The sequence below is a fragment of the Herpailurus yagouaroundi genome, unplaced genomic scaffold (genome assembly GCF_014898765.1).
Source record: "Herpailurus yagouaroundi ecotype Mexico unplaced genomic scaffold, PumYag 28, whole genome shotgun sequence".
NCBI lineage: Eukaryota > Metazoa > Chordata > Mammalia > Carnivora > Felidae > Herpailurus > Herpailurus yagouaroundi.
The window spans coordinates 89,570,621-89,583,388 of record NW_024412376.1 but is presented as its reverse complement, the minus strand read 5'-3'; the positions used below and the strand labels follow the sequence as shown (position 1 = coordinate 89,583,388).

At 37.8% G+C, this 12,768-nt stretch overlaps 1 protein-coding gene across 4 annotated transcripts in view; it reads left to right on the top strand.

Annotated features, from left to right (window-relative positions):
• SMARCAD1 (SNF2 related chromatin remodeling ATPase with DExD box 1) overlaps positions 1–12,768 on the top strand; it is an 80,447-nt gene that overhangs the window by 9,485 nt on the left and 58,194 nt on the right. For all 4 annotated transcript variants that reach the window (XM_040478338.1, XM_040478310.1, XM_040478328.1 and 1 more), the window contains exon 3: positions 8,891–9,068. In XM_040478338.1, coding sequence (XP_040334272.1) covers positions 8,891–9,068 — 178 coding nt within the window. The remainder of the gene's footprint in view (positions 1–8,890; positions 9,069–12,768) is intronic.

Below are 12,768 nucleotides of genomic sequence, written 5' to 3'. Positions count from 1 at the left end.
AATGCTTGCACCATTTTACTTTTCTGTCAGCAGTTCACAAGGGTTCTAGTCTCTCCACATCCTTGCTGGTACTTGTTTCTTTCTTGTGTTGTTTTGTTTTGATAGCCAAACTAATGAATTTGAATCAGGTTCTGCATTGATAGACAAACTGCTGAGTTGGGTTTTGTGTTGATTTTTATTTTGATCTTAAATCTCATCTGGAATTAATTTTGTTATCAGGACCAAAGAATGGGTGATACTGTTTTCTCCTTTGCTCATTATTTGTCATTTACTAGTTTGTTGTCCCAGAACAGCTTATTGATAAACCTTTCTTCTTATATATGAAACATCATTATAGTCTAAATTCCCATGTATATTTGTATCTTAACAGGCCATTAATCAATTTCTCGAATTCTATATTTGTTTACAACATTATCTTAATTCTGTGGTTTTAAGGTATGTATACGGTAGGTCATAGATTTTGAAGTGTTTTTTTGTTTTGTTTTGTTTTTTCTTCTTCTTTGACCTGAAAGTCGAAAGAAGTGGTTTCTGTGGCTTTTTTTCTTTTTTAAATTTCTAAGTAGGTGAAATTTTGCTTCAGTATTTTTATTAACACTTATTTCTAATTTTATTATTTTATGACCAGAGCATATGGTCTACAGTATTTCTACTTCAGCTAATTTACTGAAATTTTCTTTGGGGCCTAATTTGCCATTACTTTCTATAAAAGTTGTAAGATTTCTTGACAAGATGACATAATCTACGTGATAGATAATTATGTGCCAAATAATAGATGAATTTTATTTATATAATTTTTTTCAAACTGTGGAACACAAACATTGCGTCATAAAGTCAGTTTCTTGGATCCTGACTAATTACATACAACTGTTGTTTAATGGAGTGGAATAAATAGAAAATTATCAAAGTATCATTTAATAGAAAGCCTCTGAAACTTTTATTTCACTTATATGTATTTAAAAATGGGGCACTTGGGTGGCTCAGTTGGTTAAGCATCTGACTTCAACTCAGGTCATGATCTCACGGTTTTTGGGTTAGAGCCCCATGTCAGGCTCTGTGCTGACAGCTCAGAGCCTGGAGCCTGCTTCGGATTCTGTGTATCACTCTCTCTCTGCCCCTCCCCAACTTGTGCTCTGTCTCTCTCTCCTCTCTCTCCTCTCTCTCTCTCTCTCTCTCTCTCTCAAAAATAAACATTAAAAAGAAAGAAAAAACTTTTCAAATGTCTCTCTTACAGTGGGTCGCAATCAAAAGTGTTTGAAAAGCACTAATCTATGTCTTAATTATTTTTGAGCTATTAAGAGCTTAGACAGGGGCGCCTGGGTGGTGCAGTCGGTTGAGCGTCCGACTTCAGCCATGTCACGATCTCGCGGTCCGTGAGTTCGAGCCCCGCGTCGGGCTCTGGGCTGACGGCTCAGAGCCTGGAGCCTGTTTCCGATTCTGTGTCTCCCTCTCTCTCTGCCCCTCGCCCGTTCATGCTCTGTCTCTCTCTGTCCCAAAAATAAATAAACGTTGAAAAAAAATTTTTTTAAAAAAAAGAGCTTAGACAGTTAAAGCCTCATATTTGTTTCTGTTAACTTTTTGCCTTATATATCTTGCAGTGTTTATCTCTTGTTATTAATATGAAGTTACGATGTATGTCAGTTATATTTCTATTGTAGATGTAAATTCTGTTATTAAAAAGTATCTCAAGTTTAACACATGCTTTGTCCAATAGTAATAGCATGGCTTTCTTTTTCTTTACATATTTTATATTTATCTTTTATTTGGCTTAAACCTGAGATGCTTCTTTCTCATGTCATCTTAGAGTGATGTGTTAGAAACTATTCTTCAATCTTGTATTCAGTATATTCTTTGTCTTTTTATAGAGTTTTCATCAGAGAGATAGTTTATCTTTTAGAAGATAGTAAAGGTATTTCTCTTTCTACTATGACATTCCAATTAAGACTGCCCCGATTTTACTATTATTTTGGTTACCTTTTAAAAAGGTAAATCAGTGATGTGTTTTACTTGGTGTTCAGAGTTAGTTGCCATGTTAGAGAATTGAACCATGTAGAGCAACACAATTAGAGTATCATAAATGGCACAGTTTTATAAGTCTTCAGGATAGATACAAAGGTTTATGTGTTTTCATTCTACTTTATATATGGATTATCAAATTAATTTGGACTCCTTTAGTGTCAACTCATAATCTCCTAGTAGTGATTTTTTGTTTTTGAGTGGTCCTTGATCTTGGACCGTTTGGAAAGGTCATACTAGTGTCAGGCTTATATGCTTCTTCTTTTTTTTTTTAATGTTTATTTTTGAGAGAGATGGAGCATGAGCAGGGGAGGGGCAGAGAGGGCAGAGAGAGAGAGGGCAGAATCTGAAGCAGGTTCCAGGCTCTGAGCTGACAGCTCACAGCCCAACGTGGGGCTTGAACCCACAAACTGCGAAATCATGACCCGAGCCAAAGTTGAATGCCCAACCAACTGAGCCACCGAGGCACCCCAAATGCTTCTTTTTTTTTAATGGTAGACTTAGATATGAGAATGGGTACAAACTGGAAAAATTTGGAATATAAGATTGCCTTCTTTTCTGCCTACCACCAATGGGGAATTTAGTTTGGAAAAACTTCCTGGAACCGTGGAGTCTTCTTGCATATTCTCATGGTGGAGGTTCCCATTAACTTTTGGTAATGAGAAAATATCATCATCTTTTTTTTTTTTTTTTTAAATGTTTATTTTGAGAGAGAGAGAGCAGGGGAGGGGCAGAGAGAGAATCCCAAGCGGGCTCTGCCCTGTCAGCATGGAGCCCGATGTAGGGCTCATCTGGGGCTTGATCTCATGAAGTGTGAGATCATGACCCAAGCCGAAATCAAAAGCTGAACATTTAACCAACTGAGCCACCCAGGCGCCCAAAATCATCTTCTATCTCTGAAACATGATAGGCTTTTTTATTGTTTTTATACGAAAGGGTAGGCTGTTTTCCTCCATGTTCCTGTAGCATTTTGTTTATTCTGTCATGGCATGAATTATATTTTATAACAGTTACTTGTGTACGTGACTACTTAGTTCCTATTATTCATTTCTTTGGTGCAAGTTGGACGATAACTTGCCCTTTTTTTTCTTAACTAGTCCCTACCTCCTGGACAGTGCCTTTTACACAGAAGACAGTCAGCACATGTCAGATTTTAATCATAGCTGATACCTTTATAATTATTTCTACGCTTTACCATTCTTTAATTTCCCGTCTCTTTTGTGCTGCTGTTTAAAAGTGCTTGTTTGCCTTGGCTCAGCATCATTGCATCAGGTTTTGGCCATTCCCTCTTAGCTATTTTTGCTGTTGCTTACTTCCAGAAATAGTTCAAACAAATCTAAGCATTATTATTCTAATTCTAAATTATTGACTATATTGGAAGGTTGATATTTTTATATAAACAAGCTCTTAATTCTGTCCCACCTGTTTTCAGACTGTGGTATGTGAACCTTTAGGATCCCTAAGGGCAAGCTACTTTCATGACCATAAGATATTACTTGCCTTCTTACTCTGTTGATATTTGCACTGATGGTACTAAAGCAATGGTAGGTGAAACTGCTGGTGCCTTAGCATAAGTCAAGGCCGAGACTCCAAACTGTTCTAATAGTTACTGTATTCTTAAAATTCTTTAAATGGTAGTTTCACTTAATGTTTTGGATAGGGGCACCTGGGTGGCTCAGTTGGTTAAGCATCCTACTTTGGCTCATGGTTCAGGAGTTCGAGCCCGGCATCTGGCTCTGTGCTGACAGCGTGAAGTCTGGAGCCCCCTTGGAGTTCTGGGTCTCCCTCTCTCTCTACCCCTCCCCCCTCCAAAGAAATGTTTTTGATAAAGCGGTAAAAATTGTTAATTTTGGTAAATCTCAGCTTAGCAATAGGTGTCTTTTGTTTTTAATGTTTATTTTTGAGAAAGAGTGTGCAAGCGTGAGTGGGGGAGGGGCAGAGAAAGAGGGGGGAGAGGTTCTGAAGCAGGCTAACCATGAGATCAAGACCTGAGCAACTGAGCCTCTCAGGTGCCCCAACAGTGACTGTCTTTTTAATACTTTGTAAAACAAAATGTGAACCAGCCTTAGCTGCATCTTGAAGTATACAGTAATCCCTTTCTCAAGGGAAAACATTTGAACAGTTGCTTTCAGTTGTGAATTTAACTTATCATTTTTTCACCGAATACCATATTTACTTAAAAGAATGACGAAATGTAGCTAAGCAGACTTAGGTATTTCAGACATTTTCTCAGAGATGAACAGTGACACCAAGGAAAACAACTAGCAGCATTTATTGCTGGTGTTAAAATTCCAGTTTTCGGGGCGCCTGGGTGGCGCAGTCGGTTAAGCGTCCGACTTCAGCCAGGTCACGATCTCGCGGTCTGTGAGTTCGAGCCCCGCGTCAGGCTCTGGGCTGATGGCTCAGAGCCTGGAGCCTGTTTCCGATTCTGTGTTTCCCTCTCTCTCTGCCCCTCCCCCGTTCATGCTCTGTCTCTCTCTGTCCCAAAAGTAAATAAACGTTGAAAAAAAAAATTTAAAAATAAAATTCCAGTTTTCAAAGGAAAGTTCGGATTTTGGAAAACTAGCATATCCACAGCTGTGAGTTTGACAGTCTCCAGATACTTGAAGATCAATGGTGACATTAATGAATTTAGTTTTTTGATAAAATAGGAGATGTGTCAACATTTGGAAGATCTACAATAATCAGCAAGTGAACCAGTATTTTTCAAATCACCAATGCATTGGTGTCACAATGCACAGTGTTACAATGCACAGCACAGTGTTACAAAATAACACATTAAAGTGCAAGATAGACCAGTGGGTTTTAATGTAATAAGATGCAGAAGTTTATTCATATAGTTTCAGATTCCACATTGCAACTGGCCTTTAAAAAACTTCCACTTGTCAAATTCGGGTTTAGTATCAAGGAATATCCACAGTATTGTAAAAAGGCTATGAAAATACCCTTCCTAACTATATAACTGTGAGGCATGATTTTCTTCATAAACCTAAATAAAAACAGTATACTACAATAGATGAATTGCAGAAGCAGATAGAACCTGTCTTATGTTAAACCAAAGATTTTTACAAATGTAAAACAGTGGCATTCTTAGTAAATTTGGGGGAGAGGAGTGGCATGAGAGGATATAGTTTTCATAATAATATTTGTTATTATGTAAACAGTTTAATAAGTAAAGTTTCTCAGTTTCCGCTTTCCAGTACGGTAGTATCTTAGATGTAACCAGCATAAGCAAGAGTTCTTTCGGGTCCTCAGTTTTTAAGAGTGCAAAAGGGGTTCTGCAGTTTGAGAAATGCTGTTGTATTGTAACCTTCCCTTAACCTCTACATTATCAAACTACCTCTTCTTTTTTTGTTTTTGTTTTTTAGTTTTTTTTTTTTTAATGTTTATTTATTTTGAGAGAGAGAGAGAGAAAGAGACAGAACGTGAGCAGGGAAGGGGCAGAGAGAGAAAGAGACACAGAATCCAAAGGAGGCTCCAGGCTTTGAGCCATCAGCACAAAGCCTGACACAGGCTCAAACCCATGCGCAAGATTATGACCTGAACTGAAGTTGGACACCCAACTGACTGAGCCACCCAGACGCCCCTCAGACTACCTCTTCTGTTAGTCACTTACTATTTGGGCTGTGGGCATGCCACTTGGTTCAAAGCAGTGTACATGTTTAATGTATATTTTTATATATAGGTATATGTATATGTATAACATATCCTACACAATGTATGTTGTATACATAGAGTATAATGTGCATATTTTTATGATATATGTTACATAACCACTGAGAGCTCTAAGTGATTGCATATGTGATAGAGAGTAAGCCAAACTTCTTTATTTTTTTTCTTGTTAAGCATCAGTAAGCATATTAAGCATTAGTTTTGTTTGTTTTTTTAATGTTTATTTATTTTGAGAGAGAGAATGCGTACCGTGCTCGAGCAGGGGAGGGGCAGAGAGAGGGGGAGACAGGAGAAAAAGAATCCCAAGTTGCCTCCATGCCAAATGAGGAGCCCGACACAGGACTTGATCCCACAGCTGTGAGATTGTGACCTGAGGCACAGTCAAGAGTGGGATGCTTAACCAACAGAGCCACCCAGGCACCCCCAAGCATTAGTTTTAAAAATTGATATATCTTCATTGTATATTTTGTATTATAATATATGTAAAATAAGGGGAGAAAAACCAAAGATTAATATGTAATCAAGTTCAAGAAACTCTAGTTCTCCTAATACTCATGAATAGATTTGTTTAGCCCTGCCCCCTCAGGCATTTAGGCATTTAAGTAGCTAATTTTGAAAAGATTGTTATTCATATTGAATAAAGAGACTGAAAAACAGACATTCCAAATCATTTTGCCCTAGCCTTTTGAAAGACAGCACTGTTTGGGCGCCTGGGTGGCTCAGTCTGTTAAGCGGCCGACTTCGGCTCAGGTCATGATCTCGCGGTCCGTGGGTTCGAGCCCCGCGTCGGGCTCTGTGCTGACAGCTCAGAGCCTGGAGCCTGTTTCAGATTCTGTGTCTCCCTCTCTCTGACCCTCCCGTGTTCATGCTCTGTCTCTCTCTGTCTCAAAAATAAAATTAAAGTTAAAAAAAAAATTTAAAAAAAAAGCACTGTTTAATATATTTAGCTTTAGGTCAAATTTTTGATACAGTAGACATCTAGTTTTTAATTTTATGTATGATTTGTAATATATCAGGAACACTTTGTAAAAGCAGAGTCCATAGTATGCTTATACTTATTCTATAGGAGTTGGGCTATAATCACTATTAACATAATTATCAGAACTTGTAAGTGTCTTCATGTTTATGGCAGTTAACGTAGCTGTAATTTGTTCCAGTGCAGAGTTCTTCATCCAGGTTCTTCACTCAACATTTGTAAAATTGTTTTGGAAACAACGTAACTCGTTTATCAGTAGTGTTGATAGGACTTCATTGTGCTATGTAAAAGAAATTTGTTTTAGTGCCCTACAGGTGAATAGTAGTCATGTAGGCCTTGGTTAATGTTACTTACAAATATGGCTTATGAGCTTCATTACAATGATTACTACCATTTTGTGACAGGTATTGGGGATGGCCTGAGTATTAAGAGTACAAGGATTTGGACCTTTAGGCATGGATTTCAGATTTGCTCCTTATCTTTTATGACTTTGGACAAATTGTTTTCTCTATACTTACTTTATCTGTAAAATGGTGATATAGTATGTGCCCTCAAGATTACTGTGATGATTAAAAATGTTTATGCATCACTTGAGGACTTGATACTGACCTAGAAAGTAGTTAATGGCAGTGATTGTTTTTTAAATTGATACCTTTGAGCTAAAAATTCATCTGGTCATTGCTTTGTAAATCTGTTCACTAGACCAAGACACTAACTACTTTAATATGAATTTCTTAAATCTGATCTTTTCCTTCTCAAATATGTAAGAGAGAATCGTGGTTTTGCTGAGAGTAGAGAGAATAATTTTGGAACTCAAATATTGAAGGGGAAAGACTTTGGTAAAATATTTTACTCACCTATTTGTAAGGATGCCAGCTTTTTTTAGCTTGTGACAAGTGCCATAACAAATTACCATATTAGGTGGCTTAACCAACACACATTCATCTTGTTACACATCTGGGGGCTGTAAGCCCAGGATCAAGGTCGTTGGCGGGTTTGGTTTCTTTTGAGGACTTTTGCCATGGCTTGCAAATGGCCACCTTCGCACTGTGTTCCCATATGGCCTTCCCTTCATGTATACATCTTTTGTGTCTGTCTCTTCTTGTAAGATATCAGTCATACTGAATTAGGATGCCCACCCAGACAGCCTCATTTTAATTTAATCTCTCTGAAGACCCTATCTCCAAATATGTTACATTCTGAGGTATTGGGGTTTGCAACTTAAACTTAAGAATTTTGGAGGGGCCGGGGGCGCCTGGGTGGCGCAGTTGGTTAAGCGTCCGACTTCAGCCAGGTCACGATCTCGCGGTCCGTGAGTTCGAGCCCCGCGTCAGGCTCTGGGCTGATGGCTCAGAGCCTGGAGCCTGTTTCCGATTCTGTGTCTCCCTCTCTCTCTGCCCCTCCCCCGTTCATGCTCTGTCTCTCTCTGTCCCCAAAATAAATAAACGTTGAAAAAAAAAAATTTAAAAAAAAAAAAAAAAAGAATTTTGGAGGGGCCATAATTCAACCAACATTTGTGTAAGAGGTAATGTTTATTGAATACAAGCTATATGCCAATGACAAAACTAAATGCTGAATATATATTTTCTGATTTTATATTCACATTAACCCTGTGATTATTAGCATCTCTACAGGTGAGGACACTGAGGTTTGGAGTGATTGATTACATTGAAATCCAAGTCTTTTAGGCTGTAGCGTCTGTGGTCATTTAGGCGAAAACTGGATAGTAGGAAATAAAAGCACAGAGAGAAAAAGATGAGACTATAAAGCAGTAACCTCTCTTTTGCAGTTTTTACTAGGGCCTTGAAAGTAAATTAACCTGTGAAATGGGAAATCATTTAACATCAGCCCTGGTTGACTATTAATTTTTTCTTTAAAAACTCGTAGGGGGACCCATGGGTGGCCCAGTTGGTTGAACGTCTGACTCTTGATTTCAGCTCAGGTCATGACCTCAGGGTTCAGTTCCTGCATCGGACTCTGCACTGACAGCGCGGAGCTTACTTGGGGATTCCCTTTCTCCCTTTCTCCCTCGCTCTCTCTGCCTCTCCCTTTCAAAATAAAATAAGTGAAACATTAAAAAAATAATAAAAATAAAAACTGGTAGGAATTTTTGGCTTTGGAATGGAAACTGTGAACAGAGTTAGAGATTTTTAGCACATGATTATAATTACCAAAAACACATTTATTTTCAAGTTGCTCAAAATGCTTTTCTCCTTTTTTTCTTTACAGAAGATTCTAGTGTTCCAGAAGCTACAGAAAATGAAAGAAAAGCTGGTATATCCTATTTCAAGAATCAAAGGGGAATACAGTATATTGATCTGTCTTCTGATAGTGAAGATGCTGTGTCTCCAAATTGTTCCAGTACAGTCCAAGAGAGAAAGTTCAACAAAGACACAGTGATTATAGTGTAAGCAGCTCAATAGATTGGTTATATTTGTCTATGTAAGAGGATTTTCAAGAAAAAATTGTTTAATTTGAAAATTACCTTGGTGACTTCTCTCTTTTCTTCGTTTTTTTTGCCTTTTCCCTATTGCATCTTTGTTATTTTTACCTGACTTAGAGCTATAGAGAGGTACCATGTATGTGTATGGGCATGCACACACAGCGTATGCTTCTGGATAACAGTCATTTTCAGTAAAAAGGTTAGTGAGAGGAAATAACTTTTTTTAGCCCTCCATAGATAGGGAAATTATTTTAACGTGTACCTTTGATCATCTATAACTGCTTTATGATCTGTTCTTGAGTATCAGAGTCAAATCATTTTAACATTTTTGGGCACATTCTGTGGAGTAGCACGGAGCTTATATTATAGTCAGGTAGAAAGACAATAAACAAACAATATAGTATGCCAAATAATATTATGCCCAAAAGGGAAGGAAAATAATGGAGCTCAGGGTCAGGGGTAGGAGTGTGGTTTCTAAAGAACACAGTTGGGAAAAAGCTTTATTGAGAAGATAATGCTTGAGTAAAGACCTGAAGGGGGTAAGAAAGTGTGAACTATCTGGATATGAGGGTGGAAGGAAGGGCGGAGTATTCTGGTCATTGAAAGTAACTTGTTCAGTGACCCTGAAGTGGTATTATGCCCGATGTTTCTAAGGAAATAAATGATAGAGAGTGAAAGACATAATGTCACAAGGTAAGCAGCAGGGTAGAAGAGGGATTTAATGGTATTAAGCCCATAGGCTATTTAGCTTTTATTCTGAATGAGGTAGGAAGCTAATGGAGTGTAGTGATAAGAGGAGTAAAATTATCTCACTCGTTTAAAAAGGTCTTTGAGGCTGTAGGGGAGCAGTGTAGAAGTATGGATACTGTTATAACCCAGGCAAGAAATGATGGACACTTAGCCTGGGCTACTACTTGTGGGGATGATTAGAAGGGGTTAGATTCTACATATACTTTGAAGGTAGAGCAGAGAGGTTTTATTGTTGATATTGGGTGGGAAAAGGGAGTCAAACATGACCCTGAGATTGGCCTAAGCAACTGGAAGGACTGTTACTAATAGCTGAGATACGGAAGACAGTTTTGAGTGTGATAGGGGGAGCTCCTTTTGAAGGCAAGAAGACTCTTAGACATCTAGGCAGGAGATGTTAAGTAGGCAATTGGATTTGTGATATTTGAGTTCTGGGGGGAGATCTGGGTAGCATCTAAATTTAGGAATTGTGAGAATATAGATCTGATATTTAAAGTCATATGATAAAATGAAATCACCAGGGGACACTAATATAGCTGGAAAAAAGAAGATCTCTTGGTTGAAGGACTCAGGTCAGGGGAACTTGGGATTTTAGGAACAGAGAAATGGGAAGAAATCTGGAGAGGTTCTAAGAAGGAATAGTTGTTGAGGTAAGAGAAAGGTCAAAAGATTGTGTGATCAGAAGCTAAGTGAAGAAAATGTTGCAAGGAGCGAGAGATTGGTACTGCCTATGGCTGATGAGAAGATGAGAATTTCCTCTTAAAATGAATTTATTGTAAGCTATGATGAGTATGCCTTTCTCCTGAAATTCACTCTGAAATAAAAAATAGTGAAGAAAAATAGTGAAGATCCTGCGTGGTTAAATGTATTAGATTCACATGTACCTGCTAAGAACAAGGTTATTCTCTTAAATTACAAAAGTAGAATTTCAAATGCAGAAATACCAGTTAACATTGGCACAGTATAGTTATCTAATGTACAGTGTATATTTAAATTTTACCTGTTAATCCCAGGTAAATGTCCTTTATAGTAGCGGTATTCCAAAGTCCTGGTTTGTAAATAAAGAATGTGCCCTGGAATGTAAATCACTGTACAGTTCCTTTGCCAGGAGGTTGTGTAAGGAAAAATCAGCTGGATTAAGCAATATCCTTAGTAATGTTATTGTTTTACCTTCTCGTATAAATTTCTTATCCTGTCATTGATGGATAACAAAGTGTGAGTTTAAGAACTAGCGGTCAATCCTTGGACCATATTTTAAATAGTACTTTATAGTAATTTTTCCCTCAGTGTCATGTTGAATTTTTTTACCTAGTATCATACCTCTTAAGTCTCATTGAATCCGAAACAGTTTCTCAGCCTTTTTGTTTGTTTGTTTCTCATGTTACTGGCCTTTGAAAGTAAGAGGCCATTTTTTTTTTTAAGGATGTTTCTCAATTTCTACTTAACCTGATTTTCTTCACGATTAAATTTAGGTTAAGTGGCAGGAACGCTATATAAATGATTTTGTGGCCTCAGTGTGTCATGTTTCAAGGCACAGTGATAGTGATTTGTCTCTTTATTGGGGAAGTATACTTGGATCACTCAGAACCCTGCCAGGTTTCACCTCTAAAGTTACCATTTTCCCCTTTACAGTGATTAATCTATGGGCAGATCCTTTGAGACTAGCTAACGATCTTATTCCTTAGCAGACCTTCACTCAGTAGTTACAGTATTTGTTGATGATTCTAACCTGAATCAGTTATTATACTGATGGTTGTATATTGCTGGTTATTTTAACTAGCATTTCAGATTTTTTACTTTCATTATTTGGTATTCTAATAGAATGTGTGTTTTTCAATCAGGTTTTTAATCAGACTTTTTTTTTAAGTTTATTTATTTATTTTGAGAGGAGAGAGAGGGAGAGAATCCCAAACAGTGCAGAGCCTGATGTGGGGCTTGAAGTCATGAACCATGAGGTCATGACCTGAGCCGAAATCAAGAGTTGGATGCTTAACCGACTGAGCCACCCAGGCGCCCTTAATGATTCCTTTAATTCTACTCTACCATTATAAGCCTCTTCCTTGCCTCCTTCTATATTTCCTTTTGTGAGTATGAGAACTCTGCCTTCTTACAATAGCAGTTTATTTCTTAATTGGTTCAATTATCCAGTATACATAAGATAGTTTCAGAATTGCTGTAATCCTACCACTTGACCATTGTAAACCTATTAAGTAGAGTTCGGAATTTGTTTACAAGTTTTATTTTGTCTTTAGAATGAAGGCATATGATCAGAGTACTTGGATGACTTATTTAATGTTTTCTATATGTCAAGGCTAAAGAAAAGCCTTCTTTAGAGATTAAGGATAAGTGGAGAGGTAAAGGAAAATCACAAGTACTAATGTTCCAGAACCCATGGGTATGGGGCTAGATTTTCAAAGAGATGTGTCAACAGTGGATGAGACTACAGACGAATAGATAACCAATGAAAGATTTTTATTACATTTGACATTTTAGAGGATATTATTGCCCTCATAAGAACAATTTCATTGAAATGGTAGGGCAGGTGCATCTGGGTGGCTCAGTCTGTTAGGCGTCCGACTTTGGCTCAGGTCATGATCTCACAGTTTGTGGGTTCAAGCCCTGCGTTGGGCTCTGTGCTGACAGCTCAGAGCCCGGAGCCTGCTTCAGATTCCGTGTCTCCCTCTCTCTCTGCTCCTCCCCCACTCATGCTTGCTTGCTTGCTTTCTCTCGCTCTCTCTCACTCTCAAAAATAAATAAAGCCTAAAAAAAATTTTTTTTTAATAAAAAAAGAAATGGGGCAGAAGGTAGTAAAACATTGAGATGAGAACTATAGAGGAAATGAGCAAGTAGAAAATCAGTTTTATAAAATTTGTGGAGGAAAGGAGAATTTGCTTATTTCTTACTTTTTTTTTGTTTT